Here is a 27,640-nt window from a genome sequence, read left to right on the forward strand (position 1 = left end):
CTGACAATTCAGAAGAAGAGGGTGGGGGAAAGGAGAGGGAAGCTAGGTAGTTGCAAATGCACGTAAACGATGCGTGCCAGGCCGCTGTCGTTTTCACGACTGGTAGAAAGTTAAAAAATCTGGACGGGGTGGGTGAGGGAATGCTGTACATATTTAAGCAATTGAACCATGCAAGATGGTCCCCAGGTTGTCAGAAAAATGACTGTAACCAAAAAGAAGCCCTCTCCATTTGTGTAATATTAAGAAGTGGACTGTACACCTCTCCCCAGCTTAGCGTATTTAAGGTAGGCTCTGCATCGGCAGGAAGGTGGGCTTGCTAATCTCTTCTCGGCAAGCCCGTTCCACTGTCCTGCTATCCTCACCTGTCATCTAACTCAGCACTCCCTCATCAACTGCTCCTCTGTCTTAGTAGAAGTGTTTTCTCAGCCTGACTGACAGACAAAAAGCCTTATAACTCTGTTTCCCAAATATCAAATGCCGTCACAAACCAGGAGGATGTCTTAGCAAAAACTGTTACGTTCATTCATTAAGAGAAATTTTCTTTAAAAAAAATACCAAATGTCCATTCTATTTGGCTTTAAGCAATCAAAAGTTCCTGATTATGGGGGCTTCTCTGGTGGCACAGTGGTTGAGAATATGCCTGCCAAGGCAGGGGACGAGGGTTCGAGCCCTGGTCCAGGAAGATCCCACATGCCGCGGAGCAACTAAGCCCGTGCACCACAACCATTGAGCCTGTGCTCTAGAGCCTGAGAGCCACAACTACTGAAGCCCATGTGCCTAAAGCCCATGCTCCGCAACAAGAGAAGCCACCACAATGAGAAGCCCGTGCATCGCAACGAAGTGTAGCCCCTGCTCGCCGCAACTAGAGAAAGCCTGTGTGCAGCAATGAAGACCCAACACAGCCAACAATAAATAAATAAAATAAATAAATTTTAAAAAGTTCCTGATTACTAAAGTTTTATTAATAAAAATTTAATTCCTTCAGTACTAGGAGATATATCTTACAGTTTCTCACTGCTGTCAGTCTAAAATCCAAATCCATCAGTAATAATTTTCATTTAATATTCCTGCATTTCCTAAGATAAATAGAAATAATAGTTTTAACTACAGTACACAGGCAATGGCCACTAGGCAAATGTCTCCAACATTTTTTAAATAAGTCAAACGCAGCAGAATCAGTCATCTGTCCATCTAAAGAACTACATCATATACACTAGGAGACGGATTAATCAGACACACCAATAGGAAGAGAAGTCACAATGGCAAAGCCTATTTAAGCAGTGACCAAGACTAAAGGTTCCCTGGCCTTTGCAGTACATCTTCCTTTACTGAAGAGATGCAAATATCATTATCTCTGATCTCCAAGTAGCTTCTCTACTGGGAGAACATGTATGTGCTGGATAGAGGAACTGAGTGCCCACTGCTCTTGGCAATTACATTTCTCACTCGAAATTAATTAATCAGCATTTAGCATTTCAAAGGTTACTGTTTCATAAGCTCGAACAATGAATCAATCTCTCCTGGTATATTAATATTACCCAGTTTCTCAGCCTTTCTCTGGGCCCTGGCAAACTACTAAGGAAATGCCACCCTATTAGGCAACTTGGGATCCACACAGCTGATCTTTGCAGGGGAGAATAATGTTCTGCACAGGTGCTCAACACCAGCTTTCATCTGTTACATCACTAGATGGTGGTGAAAATTCTTCAGGTACTTAGAACCAGACTGTATGTCTAGGGATTGGTGTTCAGTGACCTACAAGAGGGTTCCAATGTAAAATATAAGTGTAGTACTACCAGTGTGCCATACTGAAGCATATTTTTGTAAAATCTACTAACCTGTGACCTTTACACTGACGTTTAAAGCTTAAAAAAAAAAAAAACTATACAAACTTTTCAAAAATACTAATAATGACTCAGGAAGTTTAGAAATAAATCAAATGTGTATCACAGGTCTCCCCAAAATTGGCATCTATTACCTTATTAGATGGTATTAAATCAATTATATCTATTACATTTAATCCAGATAAAGAAAGAATGTTCCCCCAAACAATTTAAATAGTTAAGCTTTTAACATTTATTTTTCCTGTTAAAGTAACTTTGGGATGGGGGGAGGGGAGGATATCATAATATGTACTAAAGCTATTCATGAATTATAATGTATCCATAAATATACTATCAGAATGGTTGGTTATTATAACGTAGCTCTCCATGTTAAAAGCAAACAATTCCTAAGGACACTATGAAGTGTTCTGTACAGCCTTTTAAAATAAATTGTAATAGTCCAATCATATCAGAAGCTGAATTTTTTTTGGGGGGGTGGCGCTTATAAAGAAAACTAAAAGCCTATATAATAGAAGTTAAAATTCTTCTGAAAGGTCAAAGAGCCTGCTTAATTTTAATTCTCAAACTTGGTATATTAAAATATATAAGAAGGGCTTCCCTGGTGGAGCAGTGGTTGGGAGTCCGCCTGCCGATGCAGGGGACGCGGGTTCGTGCCCCGGTCCGGGAGGATCCCACGTGCCGCAGAGCGGCTGGGCCCATGACCCGTGGCCGCTGAGCCTGCGCGTCCAGAGCCTGTGCTCCGCAACGGGAGAGGCCACAATGGTGAGAGGCCCGCGTACCACAAAAAAAAAAAAAAAAAAAAAAACATATATATATATATATATATATATATATATATACACATACACATACATAAGGAACTGAATTTCAGGATGTTTATGGCAACACACATATAAGATAGAAATGACAAAAAGACACTGCAAGAAGACTGAAGCACCTATCTAAAATATCAAAATTAGGGGAGATAAATGATTAGTTTGATAGTGTCCAGAATTCACTGTTTGTAGATGACAATAAAATACCGAATCAACTCTGACTTAAATGGTAATTTGTAAAAATGTTAAATTGACTTGATTTCAAAATAATTTTGTGTTTGATCTTATATACTTCTGCACAAACATAAATGTTAAGGAACAAATGCTTTTTCAATGACAACATAAAATATGACGTCAACAACGAGACAATTACCTGAGTTCTATGGTATGACTTTTGTCTCCAATTAAAACAAAATTAAAAATCTTAAAAGCTTTAGTTCCTTAGCATTTCAAATGAGTATGTCTTCAACTTATTCACAGTAAAGCACCATTCTGAAATTTCAAAAAAAACCTTAGTTCTAAACAGTAAGATCTGTCTGGACAAGAAGCAACTAAGAGTCTTTAAAAAACAGATATTTAAAATAAATGTGGGAACGGTCACTCACAGAGGAACATGAGAAGCAGGAAAGACAAGAAGAACAACACTAAAAGAAACATCCATCAAGAAAAAGACCTGGAAAAGATACCAAAACTTAGAATTAAAGATCAGATGAGGTTGGCAGGGTGTGGGACAGAGGGGAGGGGAAGGGATGCACTAACTAGACAATCCAATGAGTATAAGAGAAAAGCACTAAGACACTAAGAAAATAAAATCTGAATGTGGGATTTATACAAAAGATTAGAAATTCATGGAAGATTTAAATCAATTTATGAAGACCTAGAAATTGATAGAGCAAACTAAAACTCAGCCAACAACAGCCAAAAGAAAAGTACCCAACAAGAAAATATCTAAATACCCAATTACAGTATGTAGTTAATATACTGTTTTTTTATTATGAATGAACTGATTCAAATCATGTCATGATATTAAATATTAATCTTTTTTCCTCAAATTAATGAAGAAAAATATATAAAATAAAATCATGTCTAAGTTAAAGAACAGCAGTGGTTAGTCTAAAAATACACTGAGAAGTTAGAATTTAAAAGTGATGAAATATGTTCAATACTGATACTAATTTTGTTAAAACTGAGTAAAGCTGTAGTGATGAAGGTAAACAGAAATTAGAATAAAAGACTATATGTAGTATGTCCAAGAGAGAATATTAAATTTAATGAAAATTAAAGTTTGCTTTTGTGCACATCTGAGTCATGTATATAACTGCAGCATTTCATATGGAACTACAGTGAAAAGAATTTACATAATCAAGCTGAAATTTCATAGTATAAATTTTTATCATATTAACAAAATACCATTATATTTCCAAACTGGCTTCTGTTTTCTCCTGTTCTCACAATAACCAATATTAAACCACTTTGAAACAAAGTGATGTGAACATTATTATTAAAAATTATATAATGGTTTTCTAAATTACTTCTAACATACGTGTCAAGAATAACTTTGTCTATGCTTCTTTCAAAATAAGTCTCAGAAATTGTATGATCATGGCATTAAATACATGGTCACTGGTAGAATAACTTTAAAACATATGTTACAGGCGTTATTAAAATTTTAAGGCATTTTGGATAAACTGATAATTACTCTTTAATGAAATGCAAAGCTAAATTAATGGAGTTTAACTGTATAGGCTTACACCAAAAGCACCATCCATTGTGCAACGGATTTTCAATAAATCTCAACAAGATACATAAACTGAAAGCAACAGTATAAAAAAGCAGTATTATAAAAATAACTTTTACTTTATAGGCATTAAAATTCCCTGACAATTATTAACATGATCTGTGCTATTATTCATTTTTTCTAAGTATATCAGAATCAAAATGCTGATCATATGCTGACAAAATATTAATGTAAAATGAGATTTTAATACCTTTAAGAAGGTATCAATGTAAGGAGATTAATACCCATCCAAATAAGTGTTCACTCTACATACTACCACACAATTGTTTTTTATTTTCTAATTAATTTTTAAAAATTTTTATTGGAGTCTAATTGATTTACAATGTTGTGTTAGTTTCAGGTGTACAGCAAAGTGAACCAGTTATACCTATACATATATCTACTCTTTTTTTTTTTTTTAAGATTCTTTTCCCATAAAGCCCATTACAGAGTATTGAGTAGAGTTCCCTGTGCTATACAGCAGGTTCTTATTAGTTATCTATTTTATATATAGTAATGCGTACATGTCAATTCCAATCTCCCAATTTATCTCTCCCCCCACTTATCCACCCAACTAATTTTAAAAAGCGTGGGTGGACAGGGGCTCTGTATTATTCGGTGTAAAAAGTTCATAATTAAAATTAATTCAGTGCTACAAACACCACTGAAAGAACAATGCTAAACTAGGTACACCTGTGCACATTTCAAACCCTGAAGACCTCAGAGGAAGTTATTATAATACCACTTTTCAGAAGAGAAAACCGATGCCTAATTTGCTGCAACAAACAGGCAAAGAAATCATAATATTGCAGAAGACTCTCTTCTTCTGTCTCCCTTATATGGAGGTATGCGCCAAATCTACAACGAGCACAACATTATAAAAAAAAATTTTTTAACCCAAAAATCTGGAAAAATCACTTGGGGAAAACTACGATAACAGGGATAGAAGGGAAGTTTTGAGTACAGAGAAAACAATATTGTCCAGTTTAGGGATGAAATCTTAGAAAAGTCTATGAAAATGCAAATATAATAAAAAATAAACTATGCACAAAATACTAATATGTTAACAGTTAAGTATTACTTCATGTAACAGACAGTAAAAGTATAAAGTTGACTTTCAAAAGTTTAAGACATATAACGAGTTACTGACAGAAAACACACAATGTTTGGTTTGTTTAGGGGGTACACCTTTACGTTGTTCAGGCTGACATAGGACAGAACCACCCCAGTTCCCTGAAACAGCAAAAGAGGCAACAAGTTCTGAAAATTATTTCAAGTGTAATATAATATTCTCGAGCAAAATAATATGCCAATCTAAATGCAGAATGCAGCAAATTATAAATTATAGAAGTAATATTCCTACTTATAATTGTGACCATATATTAAAATCTCAACACTTACATACTTTTTGGATCAAAGTAAATAATTTAAATCTAAGTAAATGACGTTTCTTCCTATATATGAGCCCTAACAGGTAAATGGAAAAGCCTAACCAGCTAAGCTGTCACACACTTAAAACGATAATGTCTTTGTAGCAATTTTCTCTCCAAGGATAAAGAACTTTACCGTAAGATAAACACACACAGCTAGAGTAAAAATATCCCAGTTACTGGAGAAGAAAAGGGTTCTCATAATGTTTAAGTAAACTAGTCTTCATAGCTTTGAATGAAAATTGTATCATTAAACATGTAATATTAAGTTCATCACTGAAGCTACAGTTGCCTACATTTACACATATGACAAGCTGAGATTATACATAAAATTATAAATTCATAATAAAAGTAGCCATCATTTATCTGTTGAGTCCTTTTTGTGTTGAGCACTTTACACAGTGCCTGTTTCACTCATCAATAATACTGTAATGTAAATTCTAATATCTTTATTACAAAATAAAAACAAGACCACTGATAGAAAGGTTACATAACGTTCTCAACTTCATTAGTGGTGGAATGAGTGGAAGAGCTGAGATTCAAAGCCAGGACTGACTTCAAAGCCTTAAATTTGTGTTTCCAGCTGACTGACTTCTCTTTAACAAGCTAGCACTGCCTTTATTTAGAGAGGGATTTCATACTGAAAGGCCAATAGGGCCTAAGAAGGTGGTGTAAATAAGTGAAGAAGGCGACAGAAAAGACCAGAGTGGCGAGGCCTGAGGCTACCCGGGGAACACGTCCCAGGTGAGGAAGGTGTCCTGCTCAGGGTACGTGGGGTCTGCCACGCTGGACTGTGGGCCCAGCGCCCAGTCATGCCAGAGGCCTCTCAAAAGAAGTTGGAAATCCAGCCTGCTTCCGTGACATACTGATTCTTTAAGTGTTGGTGAGTAAAATAAACCCTGGAATTACTACTGCGGTAAGCGTGCAGCCGCATTTAGACTGGCACAACGAATGGCCCCAGAAGCGCGCGGAGAGGCCCTGGCACGCACAGTCAGGCTGTACCTACCTCCAGAAAGAAACTTTCCCAGAGGCATCCTTCGAATCCACACAATCACCAGTCTCCTTCCAAATCTTTCTAAGTGCCATGCTCTCCCCACCAGGGCATCTACTCCTGCCTTCTGTTCACTCTCCCTAAAATGCGCTTTCCTGCAATCTTCAAGTCAGCCCCTGCTCAAACTCTGGATCTCACTTCAAGTACTACCTCCTCAATGAAGTGTTCCGACTCCCACAGAAAATCCTCCAACTTTAGGTTCTCACGGCACAATGCGTCTGCACACACGTGGCACAGTCATAATTTCACATCTGAGTGACTGACTGATGTGCCTCTCCAACAGACCATTAAAAAAGCCCACACGCATATGGCTGGTGTTCTTCATCTTCGATGTCCCTGCACCTAGCATAGCGCATGGCATACAAAAGCACTCAACAAATATTTGCTGAAGGAGGAGTGGAGGGAGGGAAGGGAAGGGGAGTCCTGAGTAAGAAAGTCCTGATCGGCTACCTCCGTCTTCTCCTGGCCCCGGCTCCAGACCCGCTCCAGAGAGCACTGGCACCTGCACACTCCCGTAACACTTCAAGCAGAGGTGAACACGTCAACTGACCACCAAATGAGAACAAAGCAAGCTTTAGAGAACAGGGAATGGGGCGGTTACTGATGCATGCATTCCTGCTTAAGAATGTAACTTGGAGGAGACTGAGATTCTGGATCCTCTCAAAAGTGAAAGTTGACAGTGATAATATTAGACCTCTAACACAGATACTGAAAATCCACCCAAGTTTACTTACTATCAAAAAAACGGTTTCCCAAAAAAGAGATCATCAGAACTACGATGTCTGTTGCAGTCTCTTCAAATAACGACCTTAAAGGGAAGCTTTTGACCTGTATGATTTCAGAGTGCAAAAGGTTTCCTCAAAAATGAAGACAGCAAGGTTGTCGAGAGTCGATGATATTCAGTAGGAACAGAGGGAAGAATAAACAGGGGCTAGAACACGTGGCCTTTCCACGTGAACATGAACAAGCTAGATTGGGAGATTAAAATAAAGTAGTTCTTGATAAAGGATTTCCAAATCTCTGTAAATAATAATAATGAACTGTGATCATATCTTTCTTATTCCCTCTCCGGTGGATCCACAGATAAGTTCCTTGCTACTACCTAACAAAAAAAGGTCTTCATCATCTCCTTTATTTACTATACAATGAAAAGCATTATCAAGTGGCATTTTCTTAGTCTAAAACAGCCCCTTTCACTGAAGGAATATATGAAAATATATTCTGATGTCTCCCATACTGAATGGTTTCTACTCCCAAACCACGACTCCTAAGATAGCTTCAATTAAACTGATTCTATGCAACTCTGGTTCTTTGCAGTATTCTCAACAGAAGGGAGGAGAGGGGCAAACTTGGGGGGTAAACAAGCTTGGGAAAGAGTCCATACTCCTGTGTTCCAATTAAGAGATTTATAGGGGCTTCCCTGGTGGCGCAGTGGTTGAGAGTCCGCCTGCCGATGTAGGGGACACGGGTTCGTGCCCCGGTCCGGGAGGATCCCACACGCCACGGAGCGGCTGGGCCAGTGAGCCATGGCCGCTGAGCCTGCGCGTCCGGAGCCTGTGCTCCGCAGTGAGAGAGGCAACAACAGTGAGAGGCCCGCATACCGCAAAAAAAAAAAAAAAAAGAGATTTATACATTAAAAATGATGAGATTCCTGTACCACAAAATCTGCTTAATCCAGTATTTCTTAAACATTATAGAACCCAAGTGATACATTTTGGGGGAAGTGTCCCAACCCAGGAAAGCCCTCTAACTACTCTTCAAGAGGTGGTGTGCCTCTGTATTTCTTGGCACAATTCAAAAGCTATACTATACAAACTTGTAACTTTAAGGTACCTGAGCTTCTGTTCCTATAATAAACTTCGACAAATTATTATCTTTACAAAGTGTTGCAAAATATACTGCCTGGGCCCTAATTTCTATAGATTTCAATAACTTATGATTCTTATGAAATATTATCAAAACAGACCCCTTCCTTCTCTGTAACAGATACAGAAAAAAACTCATTTGTATGAAAATTTTCTGGTCTGCATAATGTGACTTATTAATTTAGTCTAACATCTAAGAGAACTCTGGTGTTTTGAACTTAAAAGACATGCAGATCAATCCTAATGCAGATTGAAACTAATCTTGGTAACTCTGAACATCAACCAGGCATATCGAAACCCTGAAGAACAATGGTAGCAGAGCTGCACATAAATTAGAAAGGAAGTCACATCTGTGCAACAAAGCCTTTAACATACTCTTAACTGCTTGGTATGTCTGGGTGGATCTCATAACAGAAACTTTCTTAACTGGAGAATAAGGTAGGAAGTTGGTGAAACTTGCAAGCTCACACAAACAGGTAATAATTTCAAAAGAAAAAAAGAGGAGGAAAAAACATTACATTGAAAGGATAAGTTTGAGATTCAACTAAAAAGAAACAATTATCAGAGTAACTTCAAAGCTTTCAGGTTCAAAGTTCTCAATAACAACTGCTAAATGAATCACGCCACAAGCAGCACAGAGATGCAGGCTGGGCATTAAAATATTGGAAGTACTAACAATTTGACCATTTCTGGTCTTTCTGCTGCTTTCCTACACAATGTCTTTTTGTGATTAGTTCTGTAAAATCACACACCATAGAACTGTTCGCCTCTTATAAGTATATTTAGGAACAAAGACTTTGATAAGGAAGTACAGCCTTATCATTTGCACATTGTTTAATTAAGAAGCTGTCCCTGGATTTCAGAAAAACTGTTCTGTAAAAAGCATCTATTAAAAACTATCACTGATTTTACCACTTGCACGGAAGCTCAGTAATGAAATCAATTTCATGGCATTTTAGATGAGACAAAAGTAAAACCAACAGCAGCAACAGTTAACCACAAAAAAAACGTATTTTGATGGCTACACAAGGGTAACAACATCAGTTCCATAATTCACTTGGGGAATGGCGAGGAGGCAAGTTCTGTCCCCAAGAAAAGGTCAATAAATAAATCTTTAAGAATTTAAGTTCAATCTTACAGCTATGAGTTACCTTTTGAAGTCAGGAAGACCTAGGCAGATCTCATAAAATGGGTGTACCTAACCTTTTACCACCTTCCCTTCACCCACTCGACTCTGGAGACACTGGCCTGCGTGTTGTTGCATGGGCCTCAATCCTGACCCTGCGTGTCTTTCATGGAATGCTCGTCAGCAGGCTCTGGCTCAACTGTTACTTCCTCAGAGAGGCCTCTCTCACTCCTCTCTGTAAAGAGTCCTATCTGGCTTATTCACAGCAACAACTCTAGCAACCAGAACACGGTCTGACACAAATACTCATAAGCACTTGTTGAATGAATAATGCGTCCACGTACAATTTCAATAATACAAAAACAAATCTAATGACAATTTAAAAATAAGTGTTTTAGCAAAATACATATAAAGAAAAATATCAGTGCGGAAACTAAAAAAAAAAAAAATACGAACAAAGACTCACAGATAACAAAGATTATTGCATAGATTAGTGGTTACCAGAGGGATAGGTAGTTGGGAGGTGAGTGAAACAGGTTAAGGGGTCAGCTGTATAGTGTATGGTAACTAGACTTGTGGTGGTGATCACTCTGTAGCATACACAGATGTTAAACTACAATGTTGTACAACCGAAACTTATTTTTAAAAAAAACGGGCCTTGATCAGATCACCTAGAAATAACCATCTTTAGGACATTAAAAAATAAAAAAGAAAGTTTGCTAAAAGTGAGCCGAAGGCTTATAATCATGGACGTCAAGTATTTGGCTGTGTCAAGTATGCAACTTGCAGCATGACATCAACCACTGCAATCTGTCTTTATAGAGCGTAAAGCATTACTTTTTTTTTTTTTGCGGTACGCGGGCCTCTCACTGTTGTGGCCTCTCCCGTTATGGAGCACAGGCTCCGGATGTGCAGGCTCAGCGGCCATGGCTCACGGGCCCAGCCGCTCTGCAGCACGTGGGATCCTCCCGGACCGGGGCACGAACCCGTGTCCCCTGCGTCGGCAAGCAGACTCTCAACCACTGCGCCACCAGGGAAGCCCAGCGTTACATTTTAGTAACATGAGATATTATGGCAAAGAACTCTCCCAAATTGAACCTCGTAACTCCTCATTGACTTTAAATTCTCTAACCAGGTAGCATCCAATCTACTTGCAAGTTAATCAAAACAGCTTTTCTTTACACTGTTTTAAAAAAAAAAAGACACCCATGAATCATATAATCACCCCACAGCTCTGTCAGCACAACTGGTCATTAAAGATAAATGTATGAAATTGAAAATGTTGGAGAACAAGAGTTTCCTTCAACATCTGCTACTCACATAAAATGAATGGAACAGAAGAACCTCTGCATTCAGAGTGACTTACCGTTACAGACTTCAGCGTCATACCATGATAGGTGCCCATAGTGTCAATTTTGAAGCCTTCCGTTTCTATAAAGGAAGGGAGGTTACCATTAGACTTTACATATTTCATGATAACCAAAAAATCTAAAGTAATAATCTACATTGTATCTGACAGTTCAACAGAATAACAAAGCCTTGAATCTACTATAGATATAAAGTTAAATTACATACTTGTGAAGTTAGAAACTTTACAAGGAGTACTGATCTCCAAAATACATTCAATACACACCAATGAGCCCAAAATGTAGAAGCTGGTTAGGACTATCTCTAAAACCGTGTTCAACGGTCATATAGTTGGTTGGAAATATCAAAAATTCGATTGAATAAAATACTTTATAACCCCCAAATTATTTAGTCCTAATATTCAACTACAGCACCACTAAAAGCATCTAATACCATGAGACCTCCTTAACTTATAAAAAGCTGTGTTCCAAAATTACAATCATCAGCATATGTTATGTAATTCACAGAAAAGCAACGTTGTAAATAGCAACAGGGACTCCAGGACAGAGGCCCAATATACCTTTCTGTGATGGGTCAGATATTAAATATTTTACACACTGCAAGCCATATAGTCTCTGTCACGACTCCTGAATTTTGCAGTTGCGGTGCAAAGGCAGGATGAACAACATATGTAAACAAATGAGCACAGCCTGATTTGGCCCAAGGAGGTTCAGATTTGGTCTGTGGGCTCTAATTTGTCAACCCCTACTTTATATAATTCGTCCCAAAAGAAAAACATTGCAGTGGATAAAAGAACACACTACTGTCTTTCTACACCATGGATTCAGTACATGCCTTTATCCAGCAAATGAAACCAGCACACAAAATTCACTGTATAAAGACAACAAACCCTTTAATAAACTTACATGGAGATTTCAGATTATGTAGGAAAAAAATCGTAAATGATAAACTTCTAGTTGCCTCTATCCCATTTTTGCACGAATGAAGTCAAGATAAATGAAGATCCCAAGAGAAGTGGCGCTGACATTCGTCGCCCCTCACTTGCCACCTTACTGATGCGGAAATGGTTCACTACTGAATTAGCCGTGTAGCTATCACAAAAGAAGTCCTCACATGCCTACTCTATAATCTATGCTTCCCAAGTTCTCAATGTATACCTTTATAAATGGGAAAATATGATCTGATATATAGAATTTCAGTTCTAAAATAAACTTCTGAGAAACAGAATTAAGGCTAAGAGCAGTAAATATTTATAGATAGCTTATTATATATACCAGTTACTATTCTGTGTACTTCATTAACTAGTTTAATCCCCACAATAACACTAAAAGATAGGGACTACTACTAACGCTACTATTAGTATCGTAATGACACACAGGAGGAAACTGAGAGAGACTGCACTTCAAGTAACTTATCAAAATTATCCTGTAAAATGCTGGACGTATTTTTAGGCTTTGCAGGCCACACGATCGCTGTCGCAAGTCCAACTGCTGTCACGGCACCAAAGGAGCCACAGGTAACACAAAAATGAATGAGTGTGGCTGTGTCCCAACAATACTTCATTCACGAAAACACGTATGTGGTGGCACAGACTTGGCCTGCAGACATTAGTTTGCCAACCCCTGCCCCGAACACCAGGCCACACTGCCTCTCAAGTTCAGCAAGGCCATGGTAAGGGGAACACCAAAATTAAGTAACTTGCCTTCTTTTCCTTTGAATCTTTCCTGGTCGTACCTGTTGTAGGCAGCTGGAATAGGCTGCTTGGTACGCAATGTGGGATCCTGTAGAAAAATATAATAACTATGAGTTACATGTCAATATTGTTTAAATTGTTACTTAATACGCATAATAAAAAAACACAATAAGGGTATTGTTTTCTAAGCCTTCTTCTTCTCAATATTTGAGCCAATAAGACAAAAACGAGGAGTAGACAAAAGTGGGGAATCATCTGAAGCTGATTTTCAAGATACTGTTTACTGCTAGAAAATCACCATCCCTGCCAGGGACAAGGCAAAGGACCCCAAGTAAACATGCACGAAGGCACAAAGCAAAATTCTTAGACACTGCAGAAATAAAATCGGTGTACTTAGTAATTTCATTCTAATTACTTAAATTTCTTCACAAATTAATAAACTGTCTCCAGTCATGAATTATTTTTCTTTAACAAAAAAAACTTTTAAAGCAAAGCTTATTGAGCTGACACGTTGGAGCTTTTTAACTGAATTATTCCAATTATTAATCCTTATATTAAATAAATAACAATGACAATAAACCCATGTATCAATGTACAGTGTAAAACTGAAGCTAACAAAGGTGTTTTTTAAAAATACTTAGAAAAACTTGCTAATCTAATGATGTATAATTTAATTCACAAATACTTTATATAAAACTCAGTCTGTAATAATCTAAAGAAACAGATTTAAAGAATATTCCCAGAATTGCTTGGGAAATTCATGGTATTCATAAATACTGAAATATGCTTCATTCTATTACAACAGGATGCTACCGGTATTATTATTCCAAATAAAAGATACTCATTCAAGACTGTCACTAGGTATACACTTCTATTGTGAAATACCAAACATTAAAATTTTCAAGTATTTTAATGATTACGGAAACAGAGAGAATATTCAGTCAAGAAGATAATGGCCAAACTGTTTTAAGATTTGACCTAAGTTTCATGCCAGCTGCTATTCAAGATATCAACCAATTCATGACCGTAGGCGCCCTGTGTTTCACCATAACGGCACCTGCCTCACTACCTGTCTGACTCATCTCTATGTCCTGCTAGACTACAAGCTCAAAGGGGCTTTCGTTCTTGTCCCTCTTGCATCCTTGTCAGCAAACTGCCTGACAAATAAGAGGCACTTAAAAACTTGCCAGAAAGTCACCTCAAGTGTTCGTCCAAATACCGGCAAAAATTCACTACCTCTAAAAGGGTAAACACCAAGGATTTCATGAACAAATAAAACTACTAGTTCTTGCAAGGACTGCATTAGTACTCTACCAAATGTTGACATACTTTCAAAAATTCTATATAAAAAGGTTTTATTTGCACATCATTTTTCCTTTGCTGAACCTTATGAAACTGGCTTCATAGATTTCACTTATATGTGGAATCTAAAAAAGAAAACAAATCAACAAACTAAACAAAACAGAAACAGACTCACAGATGTAGAGAACAAACTGGTGGTCACCGAAGGGGTTGGGGGAAGTTGGGGCAGTTGTAAAAGGGATTAAGAGGTACAAAATTCCAATTACAAAATAATTAAGTCACAGGGATGCAATATACAGCATAGTGAACACAGTCATTAATACTGCAATAACTGTGTATGGTAACAGACGGTTACTAGACTTACGGTTCTGATCAATTTGTAATATATATAAATGTCGAATCACTATGTTGTGTACCTGAAACTAATATAACATTGTATGTCAACTATACAATAAAGAAGCAAATAAATACTTTAAGATGTTTTCAAAATTACAACACAGAATAAACGTGTTCATTAAAATTACTACATAAGCAGCAAAACATTCTTACCACAGGTGCCGCATTTGGGGCCGGTCGCTGTTCAGGTGCACGCCCTTCTTCTCTGGCTTTTACTGATTGAAGAATTGCAAAAATATTCTTGGAAAAATTCTGAAACAAATGGATTTTAATTATTGTCTGCTTAAAATTAAATATCCAAAAGCAGTAAGTTTACTTAATCAACAATTTCAGACTCAGTTTTCTTCCTATCAATTCTTCCCTACTACATCATAATGAGGTATGATTACTACACATGTAAGTAAGAATCAACTGCTACTAGGAAATTCATCCAAAGACCAATTATTATAAACCCCGTGTTACTCACTTATTTTCATTTTACTTAAAGTACATAACTGGCTATAAATTCATTCATATTCTCCATTTATTCAAATATGTAACCAGGAAACAAGTTAACATTAAAAAAAATAAAAATATGGCAGATTTGTTGCCAAGGGGGCTTCTTAATTCTAAAAGACATTAATCCTCCTGAAGGAAATCAACTACTATATTCTCTTCTAGGTATAATAAACTCCAGTGCTAATTTCAGACTGCTATAATTTTTATGAGATGTTGAAAGCTTTAAGATACTGTTTGTTAGGACTCAACATGCACTTTTCAAAGTTTTTAAGTTGGAAAGCAATTTAAAAATTTAACTTAACTTCTGCATGAACAACCTTAGCAACACTGAACAAAGCTGACGAATCTGACTCCTCCTTCCTTCATGAAATATTCTTCTTTTACCTGAGTCGCTCCCTCAGTTCCCTTGGGGCTCTTCTAATTCTGCCTGTCAATCACTTATCATTTTAAGCAACGTGTTATGACTATAAGCCAAACACCTCGCTTGGCACTCAGACACAATGACGACTAAGAGGGACGTCGTCCCTGTCCTCGTGAACCTCAAATGATTTCTCTTCTCTAGACAATTAAGAATACTGTTTCTTTGGCTTGGACAGCTTGTCCCTCCTAATTACTTTTTACTCTTTAGGTATCATTTTCTCCTCTTTGTTCTAGACCAAGTTAGCCACCTTTCTTGGGTAGCATCCCTATAATGTCATATGTCACAATTACTGCTTATTTAATTTTCTCTCTCCTATTAAAGAATATAACCTCTGTGAAAGCCAGGACCAATGGATCTCGAGTGAGTGCCCACCACGTGCCTGGCTGGTAGATGTTGAATAAATATTACACAAATAAACATGTATACAAAAGGAGAGACGGCCTGAAACATAACTTTAACCATTGCCCCACTAATAGTACTTACAAGTTCCTATAATTCTTTAGGACAGCAAACAAATGTCTCACAACCCCTTCCCACTCTCGAGAATTATGGCACACCCCAAAGAGTTTTATTATATAGGTTACAATATTTATCACATTAGAAATTTACACTAAAATATTTTAAAAATATTAATTCCTACAAAAATGAGGGAAAAAGCTATTCCATGTAAAAATAACTTGTTTTTGTGAAAAAGTATTTTCCAAAATGCACAAAAAGTAATGACAAGGAAGAGTGGCACTATGTTAAATTTAGGAAACTGTTAAGGTCTCAGTAGCAAAAAGAAACCTCCCAAATTCTAATTTTCTCATGAAAGTTCGCATTTTATTACTGGCAAAGAATACTGCCAGTTCCATTTCTTGAAGGAACAGGCTTTCTTCCCTCATTTACGAAAAAATGTCAAATGCACACGTGCTCTTTGTGGAGACAATCATCACATTTTGGGATGCAGGAGTGCTTTGTATGCTCCGATTTCATCACAGAAAATACTAGAAAGACATATACTCAAAGGTTAAGATTTAATAAAATTAGTAAATTTTCAAATTTCACCAAGGACATCATTAGTAGGTGAAGAACAAAATGGCTACTAGCAAAGTTTGGTGCCAATGCTTTGATTCATGCCAAGATGCCAGCAGTTAACCAACCACTGCTTTTGCACCAGCAGTGAGAAGGTCAACACAGTGACATATGCAAATAAAATCTTAATCCTATTATGAAAATAGTTGAAAATACGAAAGTCAAATTTCATTACTTTAAAAATAATAAAGCATTTCATGAAAGACACAAACTCTAGAAGAATCCATCAAAATGTTACTAGCTATCTTTGTGTGGTAGAATTACAGGGGATTATTATCTTCCTTTTAGTGATCTCTTTTTATCAATCTTTCAAAGATGAACATATACTAGTGTATGTAAGTTTAAAAGTATGGTTTTTTTGGGGTTTTTTTTGGGGGGTTTTTTTTTTTACGGTACGCGGGCCTCTCACTGTTGTGGCCTCTCCCGTTGCGGAGCACAGGCTCCGGACGTGCAGGCTCAATGGCCATGGCTCACGGGCCCAGCCGCTCCGTGGCATGTGGGATCTTTCCGGACCGGGGCACGAACCCGCGTCCCCTGCATTGGCAGGCGGACTCTCAACCACTGCGCCACCAGGGAAGCCCCTAAAAGTATGTTTTAAACAGTATTATAAAATCAGGCTGCCTTTTTGTAGGGTGTTTGCAGTGGTAATATAACTACAGAAGTATGTAGTTACATTTTTCATGCAATTTTAAACCTGTGTTTTATTCCGGAAACTCAGAAAATAAGAAAGCCCCGATACCTGGTAATAATGAAGATCTGTCAAAAATCACAGGGCCTTTCAGGGCTATAAGTACCTAAAAATGTTTTTTTAGAGGGTTTTTTTTTAGAGTTTTGCAGATGAGAACAGTATACAGAGAGGCTATCAGTTAAAATCGTTGTTTTTGACTTTTAAAAATGTTCATAGTCATAGAAACAAACCTAGCTACCAAACAGTTCTTCTAGTATTAACTTATTTTTAAAATTACACATTGGTGCCAACAACACTAAATTATATTAGAACACTAAGTTTTGAAATGATGGTACAATCCTGCCACCTAGAGCTCAAAGAAAATTGTTCATTTCAAACATTACAATGAACATTGGTAGAACAATATAAGTAACAATATTTAACTATTAGCCATACTAGGCAGTAAAAATGAGTATCAACAGATCACTTTATTTTAAATACAAAAATGAAAGTTTACTCATGTTCTCAAATTTCTCTATAATTCTAAGCTCTGGAGAATGATTCTTAACCTCGACCTCAAGTACTTTGTAAAACAAGTCAAAGTACAAAAGAAAAAGAATTCTTTCCTTCATATATTCTTTTCTAGTAGCTTTATTCCTACTAAAATGGCACAGTAAACTTAAGGCCAGAATCCAAAAAGAACTGCAAAGAAAACCTGTCTGCCTGGACCAATGTTAAAGCTCACTTCCATCAGTAATCTCATAACTTCTATAAACCTTCTCACCAAATTACCACTGTGAACTGGGCATCAGTGAAGAATTAACATTTAAGGGAAAATTCGGATGTGTGGGAGGAAAAGACAGGAGAAAAGAGGTAAGTGAAACAGAATCAACACAACCTTTTTGGAGATCTATTAAGATACTGAACATCCAGCATCTTTCGACTTCTTATCTTTCAAAATTTAAAGTACATATCTCCTTTGATCAGCAATTCACTTCTAGGAATTAATCCTTTTGCTATATAGACATAAATGCACAAAGGTGTATGTACAAGGATTTTTTTAATGCAGTTTTTGTAATCATGAATAGGAAGGGAAGGAGACAGGGAGAAGGGGACAAGGAGGGAGGAAAGAAGGAGAAAGGGAAGGAAGAAAACCCACAACCCTGTAGCAAAAAACAAAACAACTCCATTAATAAGGAATAAACGTCCACCCAACAGACTATAATGTATCAAATACACTCAATAAATGTTTGCCGACTGATTTTCATTAAGTTCTCTACTTTGTGAGGAAAAAAATTAATAACAGTATTAATGACCAGAGAGCTTGCCATCAATATTCCTTGTTCATTAGGTTTAAGCAAAAATCCCATCAACAAGAAAACTGTAGATCTCTTTGGATCTACAAATGAGGTGAACATAAAGGGACTCACACTTTGAATCAGACTTTTTCATCAGCTTCTCTGGTGGCCAACAACCAACCACATGCTAGAATGGAATGGTAAATATGGCCCCTTAGAAGTCTACATTATTACCGATCTGTCAGATATAAACTTGAAACTTCCTCCTCATGGGAAACTTTAACCAGTTTTGTAACCAATCGTAGATGAAACACACACACTGACTCTAACGAAAAAATAAAATATTTCAATTACCTTTCCTGTGCTCTGTAAGATAGTTGTTCGCGTCCTCCACACCCTTTCTCTGCTGACAATATCTCGGGTCACGTCTACTTCAGCATCCACAAAACTCCTCTGTTTTAGGGCAGTTATATCATCATCTAAGTCAGTCTTGATCGTAGATCTTTTCTTAGCCATAATTTTGGCTTTGATTGCAGCAATTTTTTCCACTGACATAGCTTCGGACAAAGACCTGAAAGCAATTTCTTTCTTAATATTCACAGCAAGGATCTCTTGAGCACATAATAAAATAGTTTGTGACATTTTTAAGTTCCTGGTAATAACACTATAAGTGGCAATAATTAAGCTTTCCTTCTTATATATAAAGCTGACATGCTTGATAACGTCTAACCATGTAAGAAAGAGACCCTATAGAAATATTGCACTATAAGCATATAAGTAATTTCTTAGAAGGAACAATGCAAAAAATTTTTCACATTTTTTTTTAACCTCTTGCCCTCCCAATCAGAGAATTTTGCACAAGCTGATCACATACCCTGGGACACCCCTCCCTCACCCTGCCTTTAAAACTACTTTGCTGAAACCCTTCGGATTGTTTGGGTTTTTTGAGCACAAGCCACCCGTTCTCCTTGCTTGGCCCTGCAATAAACCTTTCTCTGCACTTCCCCCCACCCCAAAAAAAGCCCTTTTCTATGAGACTTTTACTTGCTAACCCTCCCTCCCACCCATGCAAATTATACAAACACACACACATATGTGAGCATGTACATGCACCATCCTGGAATGGGGGTAAAAATTTTTCATTCTGTGAAGAATTCACAGTTTAGGTTTTCCTTGAAACTTATTTCAAGGTTTCAAATCTATATGTTACAATGTACAACATATCAATTTTATAGATGACAGAGGCTTTTATATGCCATATAAACATATACTCCTTTTAAAGCCTAGAAGATAAAACAATATTTTGAAATTTTCTTTTTCTTTCCTTTATTTTCAAATAACATGTGAAATAGCAAACAGAGCCTATGCTTTCAGAACTATTTAGAATGAAAGAATAGATTTCATTAAGATGACAATCTTAAGCTTAGTGTCATTTTTCAAAATGTAAAACAAGAAAAAGTGTTTGGATACCTTAACAACAGTTGATAAAATTATTAGGCTAATCACAAGATGACAATCTTGAAATACGTTTACGTATTTAACATGTGGGAAAAGGACAGGAATTCCCGCAGGTTTAAGCATGGTAGTATTACATAGTATGTATTTTATTTACATTAGGTATGAAAGTACTTGCTCAAAGTATATGCTCAATATGCATCAGTATTCGACTCATTTTACATAATACTACACAACTTTCCCTTAAAATCTAAAGCATACCAGCATAGCTTGAGCCAAATTCAAATACTTTTCTAAACTATAATCAAACGTGCACTGGACATTCAATCATTGGACTTTTACTTCCAGCCAAGATGAAGTAACAGGGACTGGATTAACCCTCCTGTCTTGAAACAACCAGTCAAAGTACTTGAAACAATAGTTTACACAATAGCATGATATCAAGCAATGAAAGACAGTGATCTCTGACAAATGATAACTAAATAAGTAAGTCCTATGAAAGCTGCAGTTTATGGCCTTGAAAGTTTCCAACATGGCAGAGGGAGGAGAACCCAGGCAAAACAGTGTATTTCCTGATCTGAGAAAATGGTGCTGGGATTCCAGCAAGAACAAGGCGTATGGAAACTCACAGGCCAGGGTACCTGAGAAGAGAGAGCTGCACAGAAGGTCCCCCTCGAGCGTTCCAGCAGAATACTGATTAGCACATTAACAAGTGGAAACTAAAGCTAGGAACAGAACCACCAAGAGTATTAGAGGGAACAGTGTCCAGCACTCACTCAGGATGAATAATAATACCTGTTGCCACCAGCCAGACTGAACACCTCATATTCCTGGGGCATTAGGTAGAGTACTCAGAATGGTCTTGACTTTGCATTGGTGGGGAATAACTACTCTAAATTAACATAGTTCAAATAACGAACCTTAAAATCAAGACTCAAAAGGAAAAAACTGTTTCCAAGTGATTTAACTGTGTCCCAAAACAAAACTAAAGAAAATTTAGAAGAATACAAAAACATCTAGCACTCAACAACATAAAATACAAAATGTCTGGTATCCAAAGATTATAAGGCATAAAAAGGAACAGGAAAATACAAGCCAAAATGAGGAGAAATCTAAACCAAGAACACTATAAACTGACACAGACGTAGGACTAGCAAAGACATTAAAATAATTAATGCAACTATTCCATATGCTTAACAAGTAAAGACATGGACTGCATATTTAACCACCTTGTAGAGATAAAAAAAAATACAATGTTGGAGACTACAAATGTAATGTGAATATAATTACAGAAGAAAATATTAGTGAACTATAGAAATTATCCAAAATGAACAGAAAAAAGAATCCAAAAAAAGAAAAGAACCCAAGTGAGCTGTTGGACAGCTTCCAGAAGAATACGAGTAATTAGGCCAGAAAGAGGGAAAAAGAAAAAAAAATTTTAAGAAACAATACCCCAAATTTTCTAAATTCAATGAAAATTATGAACCCAAAAATCCCCTCAAAAAGCTCAATGGACCTCAAGCACAAGAAAGATGAAGAACACTCCTCCAGGTCAGGTGATAATTACATAGCTCAAAACCTGCAATACAGAAAATTTTTAAAGTAGTCAGAGAAAAACGGGCATATTTAAAGAAACAAAAATAAGGATGACAGATTTCTAATCAGAAACAATGCAATCAAGAAGGCAGCAGTACAACATCCTTAAAGTACTTTAAAAAGATGTAGCTTGGGGCTTCCCTGGTGGCGCAGTGGGTGAGAGTCCGCCTGCCGATGCAGGGGACGCGGGTTCGTGCCCCGGTCCGGGAAGATCCCACATGCCGCGGAGCGGCTGGGCCCGTGAGCCATGGCCGCTCAGCCTGCGCGTCCGGAGCCTGTGCTCCGCAACAGGAGAGGCCACAACAGTGAGAGGCCCGCGTACTGCAAAAAAAAAAAAAAAAAAAAAATGTAGATTGGAATTCCATATCCAGTGAAAATTAAAAAAAAAAATAGGGGAAATAAGCGCTTTCAGAAATAAAAATTAAGTTGAAAGAATCACTAGCAAACCTCCACAAAAAAGAAATGTTAAAGAAGTCTTTTGGGGGCTGGGGTGAGAAGTCTTTCAGGCAGAAGGAAAAAATATGGGTACACAGGTCTACAACAGGAAAGAAGAGGCATGGGAAGGGTATATAAATTTTTTTTCTTATTTAAATCTCTTTAAAAGATAGTTGTTTAAACAAGAATAAGAACGATGCATATTGGTGTTTATAACACATGTATGAGTAAAATGTACGACAACAGTATCACAAAGGCAAAGAGGAGAGAACTGGGAGTACCTTCTAGCTAAGGTCCCGTGCTTACTCACAAGTGATGGAGCACTGAAGGTGGACTGTGACCCTAGCAACCCCTCAAATAGGACAACAGCATAAACTAATCAGCCAACAAAAAAGACAGAAAGGAGTTACAGCATGTATTCATTTAATCCAAAATTAAATGAATTTCCTTCTTGGGGGACAAAATTTTAGTACCCTAAAAAGGAAAAAAAACAAAGAGACAAACAGAAAACAACAGCAAATTAAAACTAGAATTAAGCATATCAATAATCATGTTAAATGTAAATATTTAACACACGGTACTTTACAGAAAAAGTTTGCTAATCACTGCTATAAACCAACAAAATATTTCATGATAAACGAGTGGCTGGGATTATAGAGTAATTTTTAAAAAGGAAAGATCAATGTGGTAACAGAATCAAGAAGCTTCCAGAAAGCATAAGTAGCACAATGGCTTCCAATCCTCCCATCATAAACCATGCTCAAGCATCTTCTGAACTGAAGGCAATGAAGAACACATGTAGACAGCATATTAATATCCTTTTTTTTCCATATATACTTACATATACCTAGACTGCTCAGTTTCTACTAAAGAAATTCTTACCTGATCTGTTCAGTCTGTACAATCCCTTCTTTGTGACCCTCCAAACGAGCAGCCAATCTCTCTTTATCAAGGCGTACACACTCTTCATCCTGAAAATAATCACTCAGTGAATATTTTAAATTTTTTTTTAACTTGTAGAACAACAACAGAAAAAAACACCGCACATAACTTTTCCTTACCCAAGTTCCCAGACATCACTGGCCTTTGGTCAATTTTAAAATATTTTTAGTTACATAAAGACAACAATAATAAATATATGTTGGATCATGTAAGATTAAAACTGACTAAAAGCTTACAAATAAACTTTAGTAAGTTTTTTCTATGATTAAGTGTTCTTCCCATAACATATCATAGCTACTTTTATTCAGAAAGATAACATACAACAAATAAATTCCTTCTCTTCAGGGAAGTTTATAACTAAATTTTACGAGAAGGCTTTGCCACAGTCAAAAATTTCATTTTGGGTCTAGATTTTTTTCATCTGTTGCCCCAGGTCCTAAATCTATCAGCACAGAACAAAACACCAGACGTGAAACTTTAATGGTTTTCAAAGTATGCTCCTCAGAACATCAGGGGCTTCCTACAAAGTTCCCAGGAGCCACTTCTTATCTGAATTCAACTTTGGTAGCTCGACTTTTACCTCATTTAGATATTAGAATCTCAGGTAAAAGTCAGTCTGAAAAGTGTTCAGTTACTTAAAAACAAAACTTACTAATTCTGATCTAGTTCAATGCCCACATTCAACAAACAAGAAAACTGAGAACCAGAGTCAGTGTCTATGGCTAACAAATATGAAATTGTATAATAACCACCAGTACATTCAAGAGGTCCAGAGAGATGTGCTCCAATTGTGTTCTAACCGTGTAAAACTCGAAACAGGCCTATTGCTGAGATGAATGCAAAGATTAATATTTTAACAAGAACATTAAATTCTTTCCATTTGTAAGAATGATTTAACACGTATTACTCAAGTTCCTTTGGAAACTGATTTTTTTTTTTTTTTGGCCACGCCGTGCGCCTTGTGGGGATCTTAGTTCCCCAACCAGGGATGGAACACGGGCCCTCAGCAGTGAAAGCAGGGAGTCCTAACCACTGGACTACCAAGGAAGTCTCAGGAGACTGATTTTAGAGACAACGGCAGCCTAGGTTTTAACCAGATCCTAAGGTTTCTCTCTGCTAGCATAGTGTCCAGCAGGTCCTCAATACAGATCTGCTGAACTGAAAACTGTTTATGTAATATATCAATAGCTATTTATGTAATTCATTTTAACCCTACAAATGCTCTGGAAAGCATTTTATGATGCTATTTCTTGCTGGTTTCTAAAGTTACCAGATCCTAGCAATTTTGCATTTCTGATATGTTCAATTTTTTTTCAAATAATTAAATCATGAAGTTTGCGTTTTTCCAACTAAATGGTATCTCTAAATTCACTTTTTTTAAAAAAATTATTTATTTATTTTTGGCTGCGTTGGGTCTTCGTTGATGTGTGGGCTCTCTCTAGTTGCAGCGAGTGGGGGCTACTCTTCGTCGCGGTGTGCGGGCTTCTCATTGCGGTGGCTTCTCTTGTTGCGGAGCACACGCTCTAGGTGCGTGGGCTTCAGTAGTTGTGGGGCGCAGGCTCTAGAGCGCAGGCTCAATAGTTGTGGCGTACGGGCTTAGTTGCTCCGCAGCATGTGGGATCTTCCCGGACCAGGGCTTGAAGCCGTGTCCCCTGCATTGGCAGGCGGATTCTTAACCACTCCGCCACCAGGGAAGTCCGATATTCACTCACTTTGTACAAAGTGGGTTATAACTTCCTTACACACAAAGAGAGTTGGGGAAAATTTCAGTTTTACTGCCACAAAATTTGTACCCAGCATGGTGGACTAGGTAGGAGCCGCACTGCTTGGGCTCTAATCCCAGTTTTGTGCACCTCAGCAAGACACTTGTCTCTGAGCCTGTTTGCTCACAGATGACATGCACAGTGCTGACCACTTCAGGAGGTGGTGGTGAGGATTACATGAGTTAATGATATACATAAAGTACATACAGTATCACCTAGCACAGAATAACAACGAGCTAATTATCGCTATCATCTGAAAAACATTGCGTCCATGTCTCAGAGTATCCTTAAGTAAAATTATGTAATCTTAGCATCAAATTTTGTCAGTGATTCTACTGTATGTACTTACCAACCAACCCTGTCCCTTTAAGTTACCTCTCTTATCCTTAATTGTGGATGCTTTGCTGTTCATGAAGCAGGCAAAAGGTACAACTATTTGATTTTTATGTAAGTGTGAAATGACAAAACTTAAGTTTCTAGTAATGTTAACACTGCTGGTGACTACAAGTGTTATTCCTATACTGGTCATTGATACATAGCCAGTTCAGTCACTGCTCAGATTTTAAGTGTGCCTCTAATGCATGATCCTCCATTTTCAGAGGGTTTATATGCAACTGATCTGGGGCTTGTTACAAATCTAAATAAACAGTATTGTACTCATACAATTTAAACTCCTAAAGTTTAATTGTCTTATGCAGTATACGAGCTGGTCAACAAATTTTCTTTTCAACGTTAACTGCATTGCTTACAGGGTTCTATTTAACATGAACTACCCTTGTTTACCAACACTAATATTCCACTTGCTGGCTATAAAATGCTACCAGAAAAACATATAACCTGATATGTCAATATTGGAAGAAGTAACTGGAATAAGGACTTCATGTTCACAGCTCTTCAGAGTGGAGTAAACTCCTACACCACCTTATTCCAGAGGTAGGCACACCACAACACAAAGGCCAAACCTGGCTGGCCATCTGTTTCATAAAGTTTTACTGGAATACAGCCTCGCCTGTTCATTTATGCATTGCCTATGCCTGCTTTCACACTACAGTGGCAGAGTGAAGGAGCTGGACAAAGACTACAAGGCCCAAAAAGCCTGAAGTAGCTACTATCTGGCCCTTTATACAAAAAGTCTTCTGACCACTCATCTAGGCCAACACTTTCATCATAAGGATATAAAGACAAAGAAAATAAAGTGATTTGTCCATCACACAGCTTGTATGTGAGAGATCTTACATGATAGCTCAAGCTACTTATTAATCAACTGTTCATTCTAATATTACCACTTTTCCAGGAAAAAAAAAGTTCTTAGGACTACTATGAGCAAAGAATTCGTACTACTACATGATTCCAATCTCCATAGAAAAACCGAATCACTTTTCAAATAAAGTTCCATTACCTCAATTCGCGGTTTTTTTGCTTCTGCCAAAACTTCATCTGCAGCTCGTTTGACTGTAAGGAAAAAAGAAGTAAATAAATGGATAGTTGGGGGACTGGTGTTTGAAAGTTCAATATAAACAAGCAACAAGACATACCTTGAGTAGATCTCTGCAGACCTATTTCTAGAGGGGCACTTCTGTCTATACTGGCCGATGTTGCTGAAGATTTAAAAAGATTTCTGTGAGAAGATAAATATTTGAAGACACGTATTGGATATAATTACAAGTGAATGCTCAAGATTTGTTATATTTCTTACTTTATATACGGTTATTTCCCTTAAAAAATGTTTTAAAGCAGGCTTCTAAAAGCATTTTATTATAAAAGATTAATCTGTATTAGAAAGTCCGTAAGAGGACAAACTATTTTTGACCATTTAACTTACAAACTGAGATAACCTGACTGAAATCAACTTCGAAGAATATACTCCAACATCACAACACATGTTCGTAAAAGTGTATGTAAACATAAATAAAAACATAAACGTATATATATAAGGGAACGTTAGAGCACAGCTCTGAATGGGGTGGTGAGAAGTGAGTCACGTGACAATGCAGAGAAACAAAATGTAACACAGAGGGAACAGCAAGTGCAAAGACTCTAAGGTTAGAAAAGCTAAAGAACCAGGAAGACTGGACTTCTGTGGGCAGAGGAAGACTGGGAGAGGATGAGGGCACAGAGACAGGCAGAAGCACAGTCGCGAAGCTCAGGAAAGGAGCATGAGCTGTATTCTAAGTGTGATGGGAAGCCACAGGATGGCCTTGAGCAGGTGGGTGACACAATCAAGATGCTTTTTCAAAAACAGGTCCCTCTGAGTGGTGAGCAGAGGCTACACTGTAGGAAACAGTGGAGCGAGGACCTTCGGGAGGGCTACGCGATGGTCTAAAGAGGAAGGTGGAGTGGGGTGGGCGTACGATGGTAAGAAGCTGTCATACTTTCAAAGGTAAAGAAAGGACTTGCTGATGGAATGGACGTGAGCTGTGAGAGAAGAGAAATCAAAGATTTCTCCAGGGTTGGTGGCCTAAGCAACTGTATGAATGGGGTGCCATTTACTGAGACGGGAACACCGGGAGAACAGACTTGCTGCTTCCGTTCTGTCGGTGGGGAGAAGGGAAGGAACTCTATTTCGGCACTCTATTTTGGATATGCTACACTTCAGACACCTGTTAAATATCCAAGGGAAGATGCTGACAGTGAATTTCTAAATGTGAAGCTCAGGAACACATTAGTGTTGGAGATGAGGAAGCAAGAAAAAAACGTGAGGTGGACAATGAGTAGAAAGAGAACCTCAAGAGTCTGGTGCCCCAAACGCCAGGTCAAGAAAGGCTTTCCAAAAGGGAGTAAGCAGTCAACAGTATCAAAGGCTGAGAGGTCAAGTTAGCTGTGA

At 37.5% G+C, this 27,640-nt stretch overlaps 1 protein-coding gene across 1 annotated transcript in view; it reads right to left on the bottom strand.

Moving 5' to 3' along the window:
* Positions 1–27,640, bottom strand: part of CDC73 (cell division cycle 73) — a 92,506-nt gene that overhangs the window by 57,767 nt on the left and 7,099 nt on the right. Inside the window, exons 4-10 of the mRNA XM_081226452.1 lie at positions 26,352–26,414; positions 26,216–26,268; positions 22,994–23,082; positions 18,980–19,196; positions 14,821–14,919; positions 12,979–13,057; positions 11,275–11,339 (exon numbers count right to left, since the gene is read on the bottom strand). Coding sequence (XP_081082578.1) covers positions 11,275–11,339; positions 12,979–13,057; positions 14,821–14,919; positions 18,980–19,196; positions 22,994–23,082; positions 26,216–26,268; positions 26,352–26,414 — 665 coding nt within the window. The remainder of the gene's footprint in view (positions 1–11,274; positions 11,340–12,978; positions 13,058–14,820; positions 14,920–18,979; positions 19,197–22,993; positions 23,083–26,215; positions 26,269–26,351; positions 26,415–27,640) is intronic.

The sequence above is a fragment of the Mesoplodon bidens genome, assembly GCF_964165515.1.
Source record: "Mesoplodon bidens genome assembly, chromosome: 2".
Classification (NCBI taxonomy): domain Eukaryota; kingdom Metazoa; phylum Chordata; class Mammalia; order Artiodactyla; family Ziphiidae; genus Mesoplodon; species Mesoplodon bidens.